We start from the raw sequence: 13,448 nt of genomic DNA, 5'->3' as shown, positions 1-13,448 counted from the left end.
ATGTCTGACTCTTAGCGACCCCATGGACAGCAGCCTACCAGGGTCCTCCGTCCATGGGACTTGCCAGGCAAGAGGACTGGAGTGGGGTGCCATCGCCTTCTCCGTTCCACCCGGGCACCTTCCCCAAAAAGTCTCTTGCTTTGTTGGCTTGTGTATCTCATTGGACAATTCATTTCCAAGTGTTAGACAAGAGCCCACTCTCAGGCCCTGGAAGGGGTTCCGCTTTCTGTAACATTTATACATGTGTTTAATTACCCTCTTTGTGCAAAAATATGGGGACTACCTGCAGTCTACAGGGATAATGGCTAAACTCCTATCCAGTGCTCAGGGCCTTCAACAAATTGATTCCAACTTGACTTTCCACCTCACTTTCTCAGGATCTTCCACCTAATCAACCAGATTTTGCTGGTGGCAGGGGGTGGGGTGGGGAGGGGGTGGGATTCAACCTCGTGAATACACATTCTTCTTTGCCTCCTCTGTGTTTCTGTGGTTGCTTTTGTACCATTTATGTAAAGAGGGAGGGAGACTTTTTTTTTTAATTGGCACCATTTTTAGAGCTGACTTGCACAAATGTATTTTTTTTTAAAGAACAAATTCTCAGAAAAAAACATAAGAGCTCCAGAGGAAAGGAACATGCAGGTAGGAAAGGAGTTAATACATTCAGCATTTAAGCTCTTCGGAGCTTTATTTTTTATTAGTATTAGTTTAAATGAATGACTCCTTGGAAAGAAATAAAATTCTTTTTTCAGGGGAGCTAAGAAAAGACTATGCAGTCTTGATTATGGCAGAGTGGAAAACTGTTATGAGTGGCTATTATTTTCACATAAAGTCTTATCATAATACCAGATATTTCAAAATTTACAAGTCCATAAAGGCTAATCTTTTTTTTTACTGTGCCTTCAATAGAGACCAGACTGGAAATGCATATGTTTTCTTGAAGTGAAAGTCTTTTCTGGAACAAGATTCCTCATGATCCAGAATGGTTACATCTTCAAAATAGGAAATATTTCTGTCCATATGATGTTGTAATCCCCAGGCATGTTCTGAATATTAAATATAGTAATACTTAAAAAAACTATCTCTAGGTTTTTAAAATTGAAGTACAGTTGATTAACATTTGTTTTCATTTCAGGTATATAACACAGTGATTCAGTTATATATATTCAATATATTAAATATATAACACATATGTAATATACATGGGGTTTCCCAGGTGGTGCTAGAGGTAAAGAACCCATCTGATGCAAGAGACCTGGGTTTAATCCCTGGGTCGAGAAGATCCCCTGGAGGAGGACATGGTAATCCACTCCAGTATTCTTGCCTGAAGAATCCCATGGACAAAGAAGTGTGGAAGGCTGCAGTCCATAGGGTCACACAGAGTCGGACACGACTGAAGTGACTTAGCACATCAGTTCAGTTCAGTTCAGTAGCTCAGTCGTGTCCGACTCTTTGCGACCCCATGAATTGCAGCACGCCAGGCCTCCCTGTCCATCACCAACTCCCAGAGTTCACTCAGATTCATGTCCATCAAGTCAGTGATGCCATCCAGCCCTCTCATCCTGGGTCGTCCCCTTCTCCTCCTGCCCCCAATCCCTCCCAGCATCAGAGTCTTTTCCAATGAGTCAACTCTTCGCATGAGGTGGCCAAAGTTCTGGAGTTTCAGCTTCAGCATCATTCCTTCCAAAGAAATCCCAGGGCTGATCTTCTTCAGAATGGACTGGTTGGATCTCCTTGCAGTCCAAGGGACTCTCAAGAGTCTTCTCCAACACCACACTTCAAAAGCATCAATTCTTCAGTGCTCAGCCTTCTTCACAGTCCAACTCTCACATCCATACATGACCACTGGAAAAACCATAGCCTTGACTAGACGGACCTTAGTCGGCAAACTAATGTCTCTGCTTTTGAATATGCTATCTAGGTTGGTCATAACTTTTCTTCCAAGGAGTAAGCGTCATAGGCACACATATAATATACATAATGAGTGAAGTCGCTCAGTCGTGTCTGACTCTTTGCAACCCCATGGACTATAGCCTACCAGGCTCCTCTGTCCATGGCATTTTCCAGGCAAGAGTACTGGAATGGGTTGCCATTTCCTTCTCCAGGGGATCTTCCCGACACAGGGATTAAACCTGAGTCTCCTGTATTGTAGGCAGACGCTTTACCATCTGAGCCACCAGGGACGTCTTCTTATATACATAATACATATATATATATTATAGATATATATGCTTTTATGAAAAGCCATTTTAGGAAATTAATAAAGTATTATGTTTTGGTAATAATTCCCAAGGAGACTGTCTTATGTTGGGTTCCCTAGAGGTAGACCCAGAAGTGAGGATTCATGTACAAATGGCTTGTTTAGGAGGTACCAAGAGGAAGTGACACAGGACAAGGAGAGGTGGAAGCCAAGCAGGGCTGTAACCTCAGAGAAAGGCTTTGGAGGGTCACGTCACCTGTATCCCACAGGCACGCTGGGACGCAAGTGATGCTTTGACATTTTTCCCAACCCACTACAAGGGGCTGGGTTTCATATTATTGGACCCCCGTGTTTCTATCCAGGCAGAAGCTGGGAGTTTCTGGTGGTGGGTAGAACTCACAAATGCATCTAAGTTCTCTGTAGCTGCAGGCAAATCACATGCGGTAGCCCAAGGGCAGACATGGGATAAAGAGTCACAGAGACACATCAAGGACAGAGACAGATGCAGGAGAAGGGACCTGACAGGATCTGGAGGAAGCACTGGCCAGGGCCACTAGACAGTACTTTTAACATGGTAGAACCTGGAAGTTCCTATCCCCAGAAATTATTTGATCAATCAAGAATGATTAAGGAAAGTGTGACCACATGAAGGATGCAGATGTGTTTTCTTGGACCTGTGTGGCCTTGTAAAAATAAAGACATTTGGGCACTTCCCTGGTGGTCCAGTGGCTAAGACTTTGCACTCCCAATGCAGGGGTCTGGGGTTCAATTCTTGATCAGGAAACTAGGTCCCACATATTGCAACAAAGAGTTCGCACCCAACAAAAAGACTCCTGCATGCTGTAATGAAGATCAAAGATTCTGCATGCCTCAATTAAGATCTGGAACAGCCACATAAATAAATAAATGTAAAAAATTTTTTAAATAAAAGCAAGGACATTTGATAGGAAAAAAAAAGAACAATGTGACCATAGGTATGCTACTTACATTCTCTTCATCTCAGGCTCTTCGTGAAATAAATGAAAGTGCCCAACTCAGGATTCTTGTGAGTATTATGCAAAGGAATACACACAAAGGATTCTAATCATTACCTATAGTATCAAATTAATAATTATTAATTTAATTTTTAAAAACTCCTTCATATTTAATATTGTAATTTTATATTCTTGGGCAGTGGGCCTCTCAGTGACATAATAGTATTATACCAGATTCAAATTATATGCAGATGATAAGAATATTACCAGGCAATATGAAGAATGTATTTTTAGTAACATATCAGAAGATTGCTGAACTGCATAAGAAAAGGAAGGGAAACAGAGCTTGGCTTTACCTAATGTAAGCAAAAATATAACTCATTTTGACACTGAGGTAGAAAAAAGAGCTAGAAGCTTGAATACCATCTGAGTTTATCATTTTGCATCATTTTAAACTCTAAATTCACCTATGAGTCAAGAAGATCTCAATCCTTTGTAGGAATTGCTATGAGAAAAAAAGCATCAACCAAGTGTAATGGAAAGAAAGAAACAGTAAACAAAAAAGCAAAATATTTAAACTTAAGAGTTAGATGTGCGTGCACACTCAGTCCTGTCTGACTCTTTGTGACCCCATGGACTGTAACCTGCCAGTTTCTCTGGTCCATGGAATTTTCTAGGCAATAATACTGGAGTAGATTATCATTTCCTTCTCCAAGGGATATTTCCAACCCAGGGATCAAACCCATGTCTCCTGCATCTTCTGCACTGGCAGGCAGATTCTTTACCACTCTGCCACCCAGGAAGCCCTGGAAACAAAGGAAACAAATGTAAATATGCTGATGTTCATGCTGTTTCTTATGCTGCATGTGATAACTTCCTGTCTCTGATCAGGGGGTTCATGTTTTTTCACAATCATGAAGCTGAAACCAGCTAATTTCCAAGCTTTAGAATGCGTCTTGTGTGCTCAGTTCCATCAGTCATGTCCGACTCCTTGTGACCCTGTTGCAGGAAGGCTTGCAGTTGTGGGTTTTATGGTGACGGGATTAGTTTCTGCGTTGTCTTTAGCCAATCATTCTGACTCAGAGTTCCTTCCTGGTGGTGCACGCCTTGTTCAGCCAAGATGGATGCCAGAGAGAAGGATTCTGGGAGGTGGTCGGACATGTGGTATCTCCTTTTGACCTTTCCGGAACTCTTCCGGCTGGTAGTGGCTTATTAGTTCCATGTTCCTTAGCAGGACCTCCTGTCATAAAACAACTCGTGAAAATGGTTACTATGGTGCTTGGCCAGGGTGGGCGGTTTCAGTCAGTGTGCTTCCCCTAACAACCCTAAGGACTGTAGTCCGCCAAGCTCTTCTGTCTGTGGGATTCTCCAGGTAAGAATACTGAAGTGAGTTGCCTTGCCTTCCTCCAGGAGATCTTCCTGATCCAGGCATTGAACCAGTGTCTTTCCTGCATCTCCTGCATTGAAGGTGGATTCTTTACCCACTGAGCCACCTGGGAAGCCCTAGCTTTAAAGTAGATTAAAATAAAATTTCCAACCCAGCAAAGCCTCAGTACAGGCTGCTGCTGCTGCTGCTAAGTTACTTCAGTCGTGTCTGACTCTGTGTGACCTCATAGACGGCAGCCCTCCAGGCTCCTCTGTTCCTAGGATTCTCCAGGCAAGAATACTAGAGTGGGTTGCCATTTCCTTCTCCAATGCATGCATGCATGCATGCTAATTCGCTTCAGTCATGTCCAACTCTGTGCAACCCTATGGACAGCAGTCCACCAGGCTCCTCCGTCCATAGGATTCTCTAGGCAAGAATACTGGAGTGGGTTGCCATTTCCTTCTCCAGTACAGGATACTTTCAAAATTGCATTAGTTGCATCAGTTGTGAAGTTTTCCCAAACTATTACCATTTAAGACCAGAAAGTTGAAAATATCCTTGAGAATGATGAGTGTAGTCATTCATCACTCTTCTAGTCTTGCTTTTAGTATCCTTTCATACAGAGTAAAACACTTTCAGAAGACGTAAAAAACATGTCCTGGCCCTCGGTCTCCCATACCCTCAGATAGACGTGAAGCCCCTGAGAAAGCTACAATTGCATCTGAAACTTTTGGAAAGATCCCTGTGGGAGGTTTCAGGCAACCTGATGGCTTGCATTTTCATCCATTCCCTACCAGCTTTATTTGGCCATGGACTCAATCTTTAGACACGAATTGAGCTTTGTAGCTCCTAAAGTACTCAGAGGTCCAACTTGTTAACAGACAGCCTTAGAAACTAAAACATGGGCTGTATAAAAGCTAATAAACTGAGTCTCAGGCCTCAGGTCTTTTCTAGGATATGGCATTGGTGACCATACTAGTTTTCTTCCTTCACATGCTGACCATTGATGAAACCCAACCATTTGCTCCCTGACAATGCCACAATTGTGAAGCGGGCATTTTTATGTAAATAGCTGTTCTCTGATTCATTAAGCCCCACTGCCCCTGACATTTTCCTTTCTGACCCTTATAAGCCACACACTGGCAAAACACAAAAAAAGAAGAAGGACAAAGAAAGGCAATAAAAGGGTTACAACCAAGAAGTGTATTGTGACTGTGATCAACAAGGAAATTCAGAAATGGGTGACTGAACACCCAAGGATGCCTTGTCAGTCGGTCACAGCGACAACATTTGTTCAAAGCCTGACAAGTGCTTAGCATCATTTCAAGGGGTCACATAGAGATACATAGGAAATAACAGTCATAGGTGCTACCTGAAGAGCATGTAAAGTGTCATGGACAAGATGGCACCATTAAATGGCTGTGTACCTGGAAACATACAATCTGGCCCTTACTTACCTCTCTACTTACTCTTTATTTCTTTCCTAGCCCCTGCTACAAGCTGCTATGGTTAGTTCATATATTTGTGTTCTTGATTATAATGGCTCTCCAGAAAGGAGATTTGCCTGGTAAGCAATGCTGTCCATTCCACTCAATCTCACCCACTGGAACAGAAATTCTACAAGAACAGGGACCATATCCACTTTATTCACCATTGTAAACCCAGAGCCTAGCAAAATGTACCTTGTAGATTCTCAAAAAAAATTTTTTTAATAAGTAAAATATTAAATAAATAAGTAAAACGAGCAACAGCTATAGAGAAATTATATAACTTTATCTTCTGACTGCTGCTACTAACACAGTTACATAAAATTAAGAGTAAACTTGGGTCAAAGGCACAAGCAAAATTTTCAAAGAATTTAGAGGGGAAAACGCTTTCCAGACCCTGAGGCAGCTGCCTTGAAACTGACCACAGATCAGTTTCTGCGAGCACAGGCAAGATCAGAGCTTCCTAGACGACCTATAGATGTGTGAGCCACTGAATCGTAGAGTGGTACCTGGTAAAGAATCTGCCTGCAGTGCAGGAGACCTGGGTTTGATTCCTGGGTTGGGAAGATCCCCTGGAGAAGGGAAAGGCTGCCCACTCCAGTATTCTGGCCTGGAGAATTCCATGGACTGTATAGTCCATGAGGTTGCAAAGGGTTTTACCCGACTGAGTGACTTTCAGTTGTAGCATTACTGTACCAATAACTAATATTATACTCTTTTAGAGTAATAAAAATTAATTACAGCAGAACAAACATGAAAATACAAAGATGATTCATCTTTATTGAAAGTATTTCTAGTTAAATTATTTGATTTCTCCATAGTTGCAAAAGCACCTTTTGGGCAGCCATTTCCATGTCACTGGGGCTGAGCAGGCCTGGGTAGGATGCACTTAGAGAAGAGACATGATGGACATCAGCAAGCTCAGCACCAGAGCAGTAGATTTAGCCTTTATGGCACTGTTTGTGTACCAGTATTTCTCATATACATCATCCAGGACTGAAAGCACAGCCTCCATGGTTTCCTCACAAGTGGCCTGAATCTGAGTTTCTGGCAGGACAAATCCATAGGTACCATTGTCCCTCAGTTCAAATGTGTATGAAAAGGGGATCCCAATGTCCCGAGCCCAGTCTCTCGAGGATCCTGATGTAGCATCTACAAATAAAACATGGAGGCAGAGTTAGAAGTTACCCTGGGAAAAGATAGATATCTATAGCCATTTATGGGACTAAAGGTTCAGCCTAGCAAAATCAACTCTTTCATATTAGGATCTATGGATAGCTGCCTTCTTTCTCTCTGTGGTATTTTCGGCTTCTGTCTCCACTTACCATCCCCACAATACCTGGCATTATGCCGAGCACCTAACAGAGGTTTGGTTAAAATTTCTCAGCTGAATCAAAGACAAGACAATCTCATATTAGACAGTAAGAGTCAACTGACATATCAAGGACAGAAACAAAATGACCTATAGGACAAATATTAGGAGAATATCATCTTGTTGGTTCTTCAGTGCTTGGAGGAGGTGGTAGCTGAGGATTGGGAAAGAAATGCACGGTTCTTTCAACTAAATTGTTTAAAAAAAAAAAAAAAAACTCCAGGCCCCACCTCTTTTGCTTTCTTAGCCTGATGGTCCTCTGGGAACTAAATCAACTGATAAGGGTCATTGGAAACGGTCTTTCCTGTTAACTCCTGTACCTTCTCATGGCTAGCATTTTATAACTGAAGCCAGAGGGAGTACTGATCTGAGCCAGTGTATTAATTTTTACTCTTAGTTAGCTTGCACCTTATCCCTAGAGAGCACAATTCTGGATTTGTACAGACTGCCTTTTATCCTTGATCATTTTGATTTGTACAACTTCCTGTTGATCCATGGAATGCTTTTATCCTGTCCACCCCACCCCACTCCAAAGTCCACTGATTTCTTTTGTGCCTCAGATACTATTGAAGAAGCAAAAAAAAAAAAAGATACTTACATAAAATATCTGCACTCGATCCAACTCTATAATTGGTTCCATGCTTTGCTTTCAATGCATTTGCTGCCTTCTGTCCAACTTGGATCTGTAGGTGGGAAATGCAGAGACAGATATCTGGTGTTAAAAATAAATCTAACAATCCAGAGGGTTTGCTATTTTGTCCAAATCCATCCTCTGAGTTCCAGACCATCTTTCTAACTTCCCACTGAACACCTATACCTGGGTCATCTGCTGATACTTCAGACTCAATATACTCAAATCCAGTTTCATCATCTCCTCCACTAATAAGGCTGTTTTGATTTTCATCATTCTGTCTTATCACGAGCCCCATATGTAAATTCCGACAAGCATCTTTGACTCTTCTCTCAAATAATGACCAAGTTGCACTTCTAACATCATCACTCTATTTCAGTTTTATTAACTCTGAAATGGACTATTGTCATCTTCTAATGAATTTTCCTTCCTCTCACTAATCCTTAATCCCAGCTGATCTCCCTGACTTCACGGTGAACTTTTGTAGAGCAGGACCATGATCATGATCCTGCTGAAAACCCTCACTGACTCTTGGTTGCCCACTGCATTAGGGTACACTGCTCAGTGTAGTTTTCAGATTCTCTACAATAAGGACCTAACCCCACCTTTCCCGCATCATATTTTCTTGGTCCCACCCTAGATTATAGTCAAACTCCAGTTCTCCCACAGTTCCCCAGATGTACCCCATGTTCCTCAGCCTCTCTGTATTTTCTCAAGATACGCCCTGTACCTGGGATGTCTCATTTCTTATCTCTGTTGAAATTCTGCACCACCTCAAAACCTCAAGTGCCAAGTTCTCTGTAGGTCTTTCTTGAGCATCATGACTAGATTATCTCTCCCCCGCTTTTTTTTTCTTACATAGCCCTTTCTTCATACTCCTCTTATTGCTTCCCTCTTATTTTTCTTTAAATGTATTTATCTTTCACAAGCTCATAGATTTTCAGAACAGGAAAAGACACCCTTCTCCGTACCTATCACCATGTCCCCTGACTGCATTGGAAACCCTTCAGAACTAGATGATGTCTAAGGTCTCAGCCTTGCTCTCCGAAGACCCTTCCCTGAGATCAGAAACACTAACTGAAGTCTAACTGTATTGGCTGTGTTTATTGACCATGTAATAAATCTCCTTTCATACCCTACTGACAGTCTAAGTATTCCCCACCCTAGATTCCCTACTGCTATATTTTAGCCACCTGATGACTTACCCCACTAGTTCCCCTTGGGTTCTACACGAGACACCGTGAAAATCCCCTTAGCCACCACCTACCTGGATCCACCATTCCTTCATCCCCTAGGGCAGCCAGACTACATTTTCAGGAGCGTCAGTTCCCGTACTTCTTCCCTTGACTAGTGACAGATCTTGTTTTAGATTCTGCTTTTGTTTTTTTCCTGCTCCTGTACTGTCCCACTGAATCCTAATGTGTGACCGTGTGGTGTTCGGGTAAAGTGGATTTAGGCACAGTGACATTCAAAATGAAAAGCACGAGAGGTAATAAGTGGTGGTAGGGTTCCATACAGCAATGGTAGGACTTAGAACTTTAAATTGAACATATTTGCAAGCTTTTTGCCTCCTCTCCTCTCACTACTGAGTTTTACATTCTCTCTCTCTTCCTGAAAGATTCTACATCTGCCCTAGTTCCTGGTTCCTAGTTCCTGTTTCTGTCTCCAGAACTGATTTGATGGGTAGGAAGGGTTAAATAACTGCAAGGAATAAATCTGGTTTTAATCACTTACCCTGGAAAGAAGTTGTTGTTTTTGTTGTTCAATCGCTAAATCATGTGTGACTCTTTGTGACCCGCCAGGCTCCTCTGTCCATGGGATTTCCCAGGCAAGAATAACTGGAGTGGATTGCCATTTCCTTCTCCAGGGGATCTTCCTGACCCAGGGATTGGACACTTGTCTCCTTCATTGGGCAGGCAGCTTCTTTACCCCTGAGCCACCAGAGAAGCCTCTGGAAAGGGGTACAAGAGCTGTCTGCAGAAAGAAGAGGAAATTACAAGAAGGAGAAGAGAGTCAGGGAGGCGATTTTTGGAGAGAAAAATTCCATTAAGGAAATCAGAAAGAAGAGTAGCAAGAAAGGAAGGATTCAGGGCAGTTGCCGTGAGTGAGTGAAATTAAAACACGCACCCTGGAGAAAGAGTTGCTAAAATTTAGCAGCTCACTCCTTTTTGTAGTTCTTTGGGAGTCTCTGGTAGAGATATGAATTGCTTTTAATTATTCTTAATTCCCATGTGTATCTGTGTTTCTTTGAAAGAAACTCTGCTAACTTGTCCATGTGGGGTCTTAGCCGTTATTTGGTTTGCATGAAGCAGCTCCAGGCTACATTTTCTATTCAGATGGGTTCTTGCACTCATTTTTTATTTCTTGAAACTCACTCCAGACCAAGATTCTTTCTTCTCATGGTCAAACTTAATTTTATATAGTTCCATCTCCTTAAATCTGCCTATTGGGTGGGAAAGAATCTTTTCCAGTTTCCTTTTCTTCATTGACAAAAGAACTTGTGATTTTTAAAATGATTACACCAGGAATTACAATGGATAAGTAGATAGGAATAGGAAATATAACATCTTTGAGAAGCACACAGCTGTGATACTTAGCTTATGAGTTTGGTCCTTTCTGAAAAGATGAAATGATTTCCCTAAATGTCCCTATCTCTAGGGGTCGACCTCCTGATTATTCTTCTGCCTCCTTTCAACACTATACTGCAAAGCCATAGAGAGCCAATTCCTCTGCTGTCCTTCTTCTCAGCCTAAAGTTTCCTTCTAGTCAAAATAATAAAAAATCTCTTTGCTAGTAGTGTGTAATTTACATTGTTAAAGACCTCATGCATGCTTAATAACTTCTTTCCTGGGCCCAGAAAGTTTCCTATAGGCATATATTTACAGGCAAGCACTCAACAAGATTGATTAAGGCCCTGGCATCTGTGTGGGAGGATGGAGCTTGGAATGGGATACAGGGGTTGATATGGAAAGAGTTCAAATGGAAAGAATGTCAGCATTCGAAACATTAGACTTCTTATAGCTATTCTAATTTCCAGAGAAGTTTCAAATGAGGCTATATATAGTTCTATTTCCCCTACTTAGTGATTGCCAAGTTGTCTATCACACAGTATAGTATTTATCATGATTTATACAAATTTTTCATTTTGTAAATACATAGAGATTAATTACTAGTCTCTGGTGGTTGTAAATATACCAGAAATGGAACACTCCTGGAACAGTTGGTGTGATTCTGTCTTTGTGTGCTCTCTCAAAGCTTACCACTGAGAACCTAAAAACACTGCTAACTAGCTTCAATGAGTTTGACACATGGTGGCAACATTTTCAGTCTTTTTATGGAGAAGTCTTAGTGATGAATGTTATGCTAACTTTTCAACACCTGATACTGTAAGAGACACAGAAGTGAAGCAATCTTTGTCAATTCAATTTTCCAGTCTCTACATAGAGTATTAAGGATTGCCAGTAATTCTCATCTTAGAGTTCCACCTTCCATTAGTGGTAAAGTCAGTACCACACTGTGGTCAGAGGGTTCTAAGGAGACAGCCCTCAGTAGCCCAAGACCCTGTGAACTTTGAATGCAAACCTTGCAACATGGAGATGTCGTATCTGTTTTCCTGGACCAAAAAAGGGAATGAAATTACCTAGAAAAATACTGGGATATATGAGCCTCTTTTTTTTTTTATTTGCTGGTAGAAGACCTGTCCCATCAAAGATCTATAATGGCCTGTCTGTGGTGGTTCATTCGTATTTGTCATAGAATCCTTTAAGAAGAAATCAAATACCCACAGCGAGATGGTTGGACCGAATCATTGACTCAATGGACATGAGCTTGAGCAAACTCTGGGAGACAGTGAAGGACAGGGAAGCCTGGCGTCTCCATGGGGTCACAAAGAGTCAGAAACAACCGAGCGACTGAACAACAACAACGGCAAATATCATAGGAATTGGGAGATAAGGAGGGGTCTGGGCTTCTTGACTGAAATCCCTGTTTCACTGCCTTACTGAAGAAATAGAATCTCTGGGGCACAGAAATAAGGAGAATATATAGGACACGGTGGCCCAGGCATCAAAGTCAATGACAGCTTCCAGAAGTTGCAAACCCTTCTTAAGTGGAGAGGAGAGGCAGTGTCTGGTGGTCTGTGACGCTTGGAATCTGAAGACGTGAGCTCCAACCCAGACTCCACCATTTACTGTCTACAAGGATTTTAGAAATACTACTAACTCAAGGTCTTGACTTTTGCATCTCCAAAGTGAGCTTACTATATTGTCATGAGGATCAGATAAGGGCCATAAAACCTCCTCGTAATTTTTAAAGTTCTAGGTAAATGTTATTTCTACCTCGTACAAAATAATCAGGTAGTACAAATGCCCAAAAACAATTGTGGAAAGACACTGGGGTACTGTTGGATATTTCTGACTACTGGAGGAGGTATTCCCCTCAGCAAAGATCTATAGTGGTTTTTTATTAGTGCCCAGACATGCGTTTTATAAGCGATGTTACGGGGGAGACAGACAAGAGGAATGACAGTCAGTGGGCCACCAGCCTTCTAAGATTTTAAGAAGAGAGCAAGCCAGGCCCCCATCCAGCCCAGCATTCACTGATAATGAGAAACTTGTTTAAAAAATATTTTTAAAGGGTATACAGAAAATAGCAAGTGTTGGTGAGAATGTGGAGAAATTGGAACTCTTATTCACTATTGGAGGGAATGGAAAATGCTGTACTTGCTCTGGAAATGATGGTTCCTCAAAAAGTTGAAGCTAGAATTACAACACGATTCAGCAATTCTACTCCTGGATGTGCCATATGCTCAGTTGTGTCTGACTCTTTGCGACCCCGTGGATTGTAGCTTGCCAGGTTCCTCTGTCCATGGAGTTTTCCAGGCAAGAATAAGAGAGCAGGTTGCCATTTTCTCCTCCAGGGGATCTTCCTGATCCAGGGATTGAAACTGCATCTCCTGTGTCTCCTGCATTGCAGGCAGATTCTGAATTGAAAGCAGGATCTCAAGGAGATATTTGTACTCTTGTGTTCATAGCTGCATTATTTGCAATAGGTAAAAGATGGAAACAATTCAATCGCCCATTGATTGAAGAAAATGTGGTACATACATACAATGGAATATTAGTCAGCCTTGAAAAAAGAACTTCTGACACATGGTACAACATGTATGAAGCGTGAAGATATTATGCTAAGTGAAATAATCCAGTCACCAAAAGGACAGATGCTGTAAGATTCCACTTATATGAGCTACCTAGAGTAGTCAGACTCAGGAGGCAGAGAGTAGAATGCTGGCTGCCAGAGACAAGGTGGATCCAGAGTTGTTGTTTGACAGGTAGAAATATTTGATGATGCAAGGCGAAAGTTTTGAAGATTGGTTGCACCATAATGTGAATATACGTAACTACTGACCTGTCCACCTAAAAA

At 41.7% G+C, this 13,448-nt stretch overlaps 1 protein-coding gene across 1 annotated transcript in view; it reads right to left on the bottom strand.

The window, feature by feature from the left end:
• Window positions 1-6,901: 6,901 nt before the first annotated feature.
• Window positions 6,902-13,448, bottom strand: part of CPO (carboxypeptidase O) — a 32,486-nt gene continuing 25,939 nt past the window's right edge. The window contains exons 8-9 of the mRNA XM_069574491.1: window positions 7,995-8,079; window positions 6,902-7,176 (exon numbers count right to left, since the gene is read on the bottom strand). Coding sequence (XP_069430592.1) covers window positions 6,914-7,176; window positions 7,995-8,079 — 348 coding nt within the window. The 3' untranslated portion in view covers window positions 6,902-6,913. The remainder of the gene's footprint in view (window positions 7,177-7,994; window positions 8,080-13,448) is intronic.

Source organism: Ovis canadensis, chromosome 2 (assembly GCF_042477335.2).
Source record: "Ovis canadensis isolate MfBH-ARS-UI-01 breed Bighorn chromosome 2, ARS-UI_OviCan_v2, whole genome shotgun sequence".
Classification (NCBI taxonomy): Eukaryota; Metazoa; Chordata; class Mammalia; order Artiodactyla; family Bovidae; genus Ovis; species Ovis canadensis.
The sequence above is the reverse complement of the archived record's forward strand: the minus strand, read 5'-3'. Positions and strand labels throughout refer to the sequence as shown.